At 39.5% G+C, this 9237-nt stretch overlaps 1 protein-coding gene across 1 annotated transcript; it reads right to left on the bottom strand.

Annotated features, from left to right (window-relative positions):
- Nucleotides 1-3587: 3587 nt before the first annotated feature.
- Nucleotides 3588-4307, bottom strand: LOC112794710 (uncharacterized). The gene has a single exon (XM_025836691.1). It carries the CDS (start codon nucleotides 4305-4307, stop codon nucleotides 3588-3590), a length of 720 nt encoding a protein of 239 aa, XP_025692476.1.
- Nucleotides 4308-9237: the final 4930 nt, after the last annotated feature.

Genomic DNA, 9237 nt, shown 5'->3' on the forward strand with positions numbered 1-9237 from the left:
CAGACCCTGTGTAAAGTAACCGAGTAAGACTATGTTGTCAATCATATGATGGGGACATGCATTTCGAAGTGTATTGAAGTGTTCCAAGTATTTATAGAGGGTTTCAGATTCGTCCTGGACGATCATAGACATGTCCTTCCTTAGCTTATCAGCAATTTCAGCTGGAAAGAATTTATCTAGAAATTCGCTCCTAAGCGTATCCCAGTTGGAAATAGTTTCTCTGGGCTAAGTGTAGTACCACTCTCTTGCCTTTTCTTCCAGAGAAAACGGGAAGGCTTTTAGTAGAATATAGATTTCATCAGCTCCATCACGCTTAACAGTAGAGCAAGCGGTCTGGAAATCCCTGAGATGCTTGATAGGCTCTTGAGCAGGTAAGCCATAAAATTTGGGCATCAAGTTGAGTAGTGAAGATTTTATTTCAAAATCTACAGCTACTGCTGGGTGGTGCACCTGGAATGGTTGGAGCATAAAATCAGGGGCTCCTTCCTCCTGGATGGTGACTCTTCTGGGTGCTGTCATGTCACCTGCACGTGAATGAACTGGATCAGTAGAAAAGGGGGTTGTTTCTTCCTTAAATGACAGTTCAGGTTCGTCCTCAAAGAGGAGTCGCCTACGCCTGGCTCGCCTTATATGCGAAAGAGTTCTTTCAATTTCAGGGTCAAATGCTGGCAAGTTTGGATCAGGAAGCGAACGCGTCATTTAACGAAAGAAACGTGCAGTTCATATTGATAGAATGAAAAGAAAAAAATTGCAATAGAAATAAATACCAATCAATAAATTAACACACTGTTGCAACTCCCCAGCAACGGCGCCAAAAATTGATGCAGCGAAAATTGGTGAATTAAAAATTATGAAAATGTGTACGTTGCAAGTATAGTTCTTAACTCACCGGAAATCCACTTATCAATTTAAAAATATGTCACAGAAATTCAAATTTTAAATACTGGGAGTATGAATCCCAGGTCGTCTCCCAACGAGTTGCAGAAAGGTGTGCTATTTTATTAATCAGATGTTTTCAAAAAGGTTTGAGTTGAATGACAGGAAATTAAATTGATGAATTTGAACAATGTAAATAAAAGCCTTGACTGGGAGTTGGTTAGTTGGAGTCCCTATTATAGTTGGAATGCTCTTAGGATTAATTGATAATTAAAAGTTATTTTGTTTGGTTATCCTTTACTAGGCAAAGGAAAGTCAAACACGTTGGAATGCTATGTCTGTTCACAAATTGCAACCCACTTAATTAAAAGGGATTGGTGTTAGTGACTAGAAGGCAATCCAACAGTAAACCCAATTACAATCTTTTTTTCAAGCCTTCCAACTCAATTGGTTCCTTTCAATCAACTCCCCATCAAGTTAGAGAACTACTCACTCATTGTAAATAATAAATCCATAACATATGAAAGGGAATCGAAAGAAGACATGATTATTGGAAGGTAAAATGGATTTAAATGAAAGAAATAATTCTTGTATTAAATAATCATAAAAGTATTCCAATGACAAAATTGAACAAGGCAAAGAACATGGAAGAAATAAACCAAGTTAAGAGAACGAACTAGAATGACGAAGTCTTGATGAGGAAATAACTCTTCTCAATATCCCAATGCAAAAGTAGTAGAAATGTAATATCCTAAAAGTATCAATTGTGTAGAGAGAAAAACCTAGAGGAGGAGTAAAACTAGATCTAAAAAGTCTAAAACTCTGTAGAATGAATGTTGTTCCTCGTTTCTGCATGTTCTCTGGCTCTAGTCTGCTGTTCTGGGCCAAGAACTGGGTTAAAACAGGGCCCAAAACCGCTCTCAACGAAATCTGCAGATTATGCAGATCGCGCATGTCACGCGATCACGTCGTCCACGCGGACGCGTCATTCGCGTTTTTTCGTGCCACGCGTTCGCGTCGTCCATGCCTCCGCGTCATTTGTGCTTTTTCTTTCCTCATGCGGCCACGTCACTACGATTTCTCCTCTTCCGCGCGAACGCGTGAGCCATGCGGCCGCGTCACTTCTCGCTAGTTGTCTCCTCAATTTCTTGTGTTCCTTCCAGTTTTGCTAGCTTCCCTTCCAATCTCCAACTCATTCATGCCCTATAAAGCCTGGAACACTTAACACACAGATCACGGCATCGAATGGGATAAAGGATAACTAAAATGCATAATAAAAAGTCTCTAGAAAGCAGTTTTCAATCATGTAATAATTTCAGGAAGGAAATATAAATTCATGCTAAATTAATGAATAAGTGGGTAAGGATCATGATAAAACCACATAATTATACCCAATGTAAACCATAAAATAGTGGTATCCTGCCGCCGCGTCGATGAGCGCATCAATGTTGGGAAGGGGGTAGCTGTCCTTGGGACATGCTTTGTTAAGATTAGAGTAATCCACACACATTCTCCATCTTCCATTGTTCTTTTTTACTAGGACTACATTTGACAATCAGGTCGAGTAGTCCAGCTCTCGGATAAAACCTGCTTCCAGGAGGCTGGCCGTTTGCCTGGCCACCTCCTCTGCTCTTTCTTGCGACATTTTCCTTTTTCTCTGAGCCACTGGTCGGGCTTCGGGCTTGACGGCTAGGTGGTGTGACATAAGATGAGGGTCTATGCCTGACATGTCGGCTGGCGTCCAGGCGAACAGGTCGCCGTTGGCCCTGATCATCTCTACCAAAGGCTCTTGCAATTCATGCGGGAGGTTTCTATTTATGAACGTGAACTTTTTCTCTGTGTCCCCAACCCTGAACTTCTCTAGGTCCCCCTCTGGTTCAGGCCTAGGGTTGTCGTCGACTCGGGCGTCCAGGTCGGCGGGGAACACTCCCTATGCTTCTTTGGACTTTCTCTTCAAGGAGAGTCTGGCATTGTCGCAAGCAACCGCCGTTTCCAACTCTCCTTTTATGGACCCCACAGATCCGTTGTCTGTGACAAACTTCATCACTAGCAGTTTTGTGCTGATCACTGCGCCGACCTCGTTGATGATCTTCCTTCCTAAGATGATGTTGTAGGCTGTGAGGTCTCGCAGAACTACGAACTCGGCCATAACCAATCTCCGTCCCTGTTCTCCTCCCATGAAAATCGGCAGGGAGATTATCCCATCTGGCTTGATGAAGTGATCACCTAACCCTACAATGCCGTGTTGGTATGTTGTCAGGTCGGCGTCCCATAGTCCTAATGCGTCGAAGACGTTGCGAAACATAATGTTCGAGTTTTTCGCTGTGTCTATAAGGATCCGTTTGACGAGGCCGGTTCCCACCCGGGCCATAATGACCACGGGGGGCTTTCCAGGATCTCGTCAAACCATTGGTCTTCAGGTCCAAAAGAAATGGACGGCGCCCTTTTGGAGCTTTGTGAGGGTGAGGAGGAGATCGCCAGGTTTTTGGTGTCTTTTCTGTGCGCTGATCTTGATCTTGGGGCTGCGTTCCTCGCGGTCACTACATTCACTATGGTAAGACCGTGGTCCTCGTCCCTTGGCTCTTGCCGTCGCTTCGCCGTTTAGGACTTGTCTTCCCCATCTTGGTCGTGACCCCGTCTCCTCGGTTCCCTGATGAGGTGAGAGAATTTAGCTAGTTTCCCATCCCTAATTGCATGTTTCAGCGCATCTTTTAGGTCGAAATAGTCCTGCATTTTGTGTCCGTAGCCCTTATGGTAATCGAGTAAAGGCTCTTGTTACCGCCAGTCTGATCCTTCAGTGGACGGGGCTTCGACAAGATTCCCTTCTCAGCTATCTGTTGGTAGACTTCTATGATGGGGAGAGTGAGGGGAGTGTAGTTGGTGAACTTCCCCACACGAGGAAACGGTCTAGGTGTTCTGCTTGGGCCGCCGTCTCTGGCATGCTCCTTCTGTCTTTCTCCGTTGCCATGTTGCCTGGGCTGAGTATAGGAGGTCTGCCGCTTGTTGGCAGCCACCACTTGGCTGACTTTCTCATCATTAATGTATTCGCGGGCTACCGTTTGGATCTTTTGCATCGTCCAGACCGGCTTCGTGGTGAGATGCTTTCTGAAGTCCTCGTTAAGAAGTCCGTTTGTCAGGCAGAGACTCGCCACCGAATCTGTTAACCCCTCAATTTTCAAGCATTCATCATTGAAGCGATCTAGGTACTTTCTGGTCGTCTCGTCGGCTTTCTGAGTGACGCCGAGCAGATTGATCGGGTGTTTAGCCTTCGCGATTCTGGTGGTGAATTGGGCTAAGAAGGCACGGCTGATGTCCGTGAAACTGGCCACGGAGCCCTGCGGGAGGCTATTGAACCATTGTATCGCAGGGCCTGCCAGGGTGACCGGGAAGACGCAGCACCTTACTTCGTCTCCCACTCCCTCCAGGTTCATTCGGGCCTCAAAAGCCGTGAGGTGCTCCTACGGGTCTTGTGTCCCATCATACCTCATGTCCGTTGGTTTGTCAAAGTGCTTTGGCAACTGGACCTCGAGGATAGAACAGTGGAATGAGGTGGCGCCCATGATGACGGGTCGCCGTGTTCCCCCAGACCTCTCTTCTCTGTTTTCTCGGTCTCGTCTCATGACGCCCGCCCGTTTGCCCTGGGCGTAAATGATTGTGTCGTTTCGCCTCTTGGGATGTTCAATATTCTCCCGGCTACTCTCTGATTCTGATCTCGGGATGGAAGTACATCAGGAGCGGCTACTTCGGTGGGAGGTTCTTCCCCGACTCTCGGGAGACTGAGAGTAGTCGGGGTCGGAGGACTGCTGACGATGCTCCTAATTTGCTAGTTGGCGCTCCAAGTTCTGCACCCTGTGGCGCAGCTCCTGCATTATCCTGGCGCTGTCGCTACCAGTTTTCCTGAAGGGGCGCCTTTCTTGAGCTCTCGACTGCGACTCAGTTCGTCGTGGAGGGGATCTTAACCGCTCGCGGGGGGAGGCAATGGAGGCCGCCCCCTCGGGGCCCGCCGCGTGGCCGTGGTCTCCTGGACCTTGCACGATCTCCATTTAGAGTTCCCACAGACGGCGCCAATGTTCGGTGTGTCGGGTACCGGACAGTTTGGAGTGGTCCTCGTGTGGATAGGCGGGGCGTGGTCTGGAAATGGATCGCGAGGGCGAGACGGGGGAACCGACGTTCCGAGCTCTCAATGATGAGGGGGGTGTCACCTGCAATGACACTCCGACGCTCAAGTTAGTCGAATGTGTAGGTGAAACGGACGGTAAGGTAGTGTGTGACGTACCTTGGAGGAAGGGCAGGACCTTCCCCATATATACCATGTCAGAGGTGGGCCCATCAAGGACAGGCCCACCTTCCTTGATGCCTCCTTTCCACAGCTGTAGTGCAGCTGTCAGGAACGCATGTTCGGGTCGGCGATCGAGCATCTCATCCCTAAACGCCCGGGTCGGGTGGTACTCGGGTTGGCCCGAACTACTGGTGGTTTGGGCCAGGCCGTAACACCACTAAACCATGAGTTTTTGTTGGTATATATTGTGTCAAGTCTGTAATAGGACTATATATTTATTACTTGTCAAGAATTGTGATTCTTTGTATTAAGCTACGGGTATTTGAATATAAAGCTTGCTTAGAGTCATTAGTATGCTGAATAATTAGTATAAGGATCCTCTGTGTTCTTGAAGAATTTGAGCCTTTTAATAGGATAATTGATGCTATAAGTTGAATTTGATGCTGAACATATCATAAATGTAGTTGTTGCTGGAAGTAGAATTTGTTGTTGGATAATTGAGTTGAGTTGAATTTGTTATTGAACCTTGTTGTTGTGTTGCTTAAAAAATGCTAAATCTTTTATTGCTGTATCTTAAGGGATAAGAGATAAAAGAGTTGGTCAGTAACAAAATCCGTTTGGTATAGTTTTAGGGTTTGTTATTCTGATTTGTGATCTTTCTCTCTTTCCAACTTTGTTATAAATAAAGTTCTTACTTCCCTCTCAGAAGTGTGTAGAATTGATTCATTAATGGAAGAATAAGATGAAGTTAATTTAGTTCACTAGTTTTTTAAAGCTCTTTCTTCAAACTCTTCATTCTCTCTTTCTTTGTAAAGACTTACATTTTAAATTTTAATAAATAATTTTAATTTTATTTATATAATTTTATAATTTTTAAATTATGACCAGGTCAATCGGGTGAATCAGTGACCCATCGGTCGAACCAGTGACCCAGTAATCCGATCATATGACTGGGTTGATTGCCGGTTCGATTTTGATAACTATGCTTGAAATTGAATGTTGTACACTAAAATAGTCCCTTCACTAGTTTTTTCTATTTATTTTTTAAATTCAAAATTTTCAATATCTTTGGAGGTATTAATTTCAATTTTACTTTTTCACATGTCATTTAAATATAAGTATTTTTGATAATTATTTTAAGATTTTTGTTTTAATCATACAATTTTTTTCATAATAATTTAATATTGGCAACGTGGACTAACTTTTGATGTAATAAGAGAAGAAAATTACACACTCACTTTAGATAAGATCATCAACTCAGAGTCTCAGATGACTAAATTATCGTTTCTCTTTATAAATATCTCAACAAATTCAGGTATTTCTCAATCCAACTCTTGCTAACTTAGGTATCGAATTTTTTTGTAAGCACTCCCAATTGTCATTTTGGAGCTAGCTGATATGAAGACACTTCACGCACTCTTACTTTTTTTTCGACCTCTTTTATCTAGTCTATTTTCACACAACTATTTTTAGGTATGACTTGTAACACTAATTATGTTATTCGATTAAAGAATTATATGACTAATTAAAAAAACATATTTTTAAGTCTAGAAAACATCCATTTTATAGGAACGAAAAAATGTGTATTTTAATTTTTAATTTTTTTTTGTTAAAAACACGTGTAACTTTGGATGAAAAAAAATTGTGTTTAATCAATTATATATATATTTTTTAAAATAACATACTTATATATTAAAAAATTTATTAATATTAAATTATTGTAAAAAAATTATATAATTAAAACTAAAATCTTAAAATTATTTTATAAAATCACTTGTTTTTAAACAACATGTGAAAAAACAAAATTAAAATTAGTACATCCAATTATCTAAAGACATTGAATTTTAGAATTTACAAAAAAATAAAAAATAAAAAAATGGGTGAAGAGACTAATTTGGTATACGATGTTCAATAGTTTCTAAAACTAAAATGAGTTATTTAATGCAAAATAAATGATCAATTTGGTGCATATCTATAATAATGATATAGTAGATAACACGTGGACAAATGATATTGTGACATATGATACAACTGTTTACGTTAGTATGTTTAGTATGTCGCGTGTCATTAATTGATCCATCATCATACTATTACACGTATCTAAATTATGAAATGATCGTGTCACTAACGATTAATGTCAACATGCCATTAATAAAAGATAAGAAACTAATATAGTAAATTTTTTACCAATTTTTAAAATATAATTAATGTAATTAAAATCTCAAAAACGATTTAGTGCAACGGTGTGAATTTTGAGATTACTTTAAAACTTAAGTGGTGGTCCACCCATGAGTAGCATTACCATTTTAATGTAAAGTTGTAATTGTAATAATCAATTACTAATTAACTATTAAGTTTATAGCTAAGCTAGGTAGGAGTAGAAAATGGTACAGTTATCTCGCTATTACTTGATTGTGAAGCAATAATGGGACTTTAACATCAGTCGATTTCATACATATAGGGAAGTATACAAATTGAAATCAGCAAGAAGATTGTATGTGTTGGTGAAAGAGTGAGTTGATATAATTCATGCATTAACGATGATATTCATTCTTGTCCTCTTATTAAGGAGGCTTAACTAATAATTCACAAACTCGTTTTGGTACATCACTAAAGATAAGGTCAAGTTGATTATACATTACTATACATATGATGATATGAATAAACGCCAACACACCTTGTTGTGGTTATTATATGATTATGATGGTGCATGTCTATGCTTTTGTCTATTAGTCTTTTGGATGTTTGTTTCAAAGTCAAGACCACCTTTAATATTAAGCATCTAATAATTATTATTATTATATCATCATCTGATCTGTTACAAATTATATATAGTTGTTTTCCTATGAATGGATACAAAGCATTATTGCTCCTGCATAATAGTAAGTAATATTTTGCTCCAAAATTTTTGGTCATTTCAAATCTTTCTTATCTTGCATTCTTTTGATTTAAAAATTTATTGAACAGAATTATAATTAAAGGTAAAAGAAAAAGGGTGTCATCAACCGTCCATGAAGAAAACTGAAATACTGAATAGAGAATACTAATCCGTATATACGGTATATTCTTGTAATTTTAATACAATTCTCAGAGTAAATAGTTAAAAGTTCTTTAATAAATTCATTTGTTGAATCAAATTAATCTACTAAATTTTTATCCAAATAAATTATTTTTTAAAAATTCTTTTAACATCAATCAATTTTGTTTCTACTTAATTTTGGACTTGTGACTTTGTTATTTTCACCAATTTGTGAGTTTTTTTATTTGTATTTGCAGAAGTTTTAAAAATTAACACAAAAGTTTTTAAGAATTATGACCGGTATAGTATTTTGTTAGTGAGAGTTTGCAATCACTATAACCTAAAAAATACACCCTAGTAAACTAAAATAATAGAATGTGAATATATAAAAAATTACCTAAGAATAAACGTGATTAACATTAATAAATAATTTAATTCAACCAACATCCAAATAAATATAAGAGATTAATTTAATCATTTACTCGTAATCTCACTTAAACACTCAACTTCTCATTTTACATCATTAAACTCAGTTAAATGTTTATAACCGAGTCACATATCAAATTTGGAGAGTCTAAATTAAAACAGAGTAGAGAAGAATATAGGGGTTAACATAATAATAAAAAAAGGGTTAAGTACTTTTTCGTTCATAAGATCTGGGATGAAAATTAAATTTGTTCTCGACCCTTTTTGTTATTAAAATTATTCTTAAAGTTACAAAATGTTATAAAATCATCGTTTTCCTAATTTTTGGACAAAACTACTCTTCATCTTAATTTCATCATTTACCTTCCTTTTTTCTTTTTCTTTCAACAACACAAATAGAGAGGAAGGAGAGCAAGAAACGAAGAAAAGCAAAGACTCAGAGAAAGAGAGAAAGAGAAGCAGAGACTCAGAGAAAAGGAAGCCTCGACGCACCTAGCCGTCGCCATCGCAACTCACCGTCGCCTTCACAGCGCCGCAACTCCCCTTCGCCAGCGCCTCGACTCCCCCTCGCGAGCGCTCTCTCTCCGCACGTGCTCTCTCTTTCTTCTTTCAATGGTGGTGGCAGCGGGATTGAGTG

This window comes from Arachis hypogaea, chromosome 4 (genome assembly GCF_003086295.3).
Source record: "Arachis hypogaea cultivar Tifrunner chromosome 4, arahy.Tifrunner.gnm2.J5K5, whole genome shotgun sequence".
In the NCBI taxonomy this organism is placed as follows: Eukaryota; Viridiplantae; Streptophyta; class Magnoliopsida; order Fabales; family Fabaceae; genus Arachis; species Arachis hypogaea.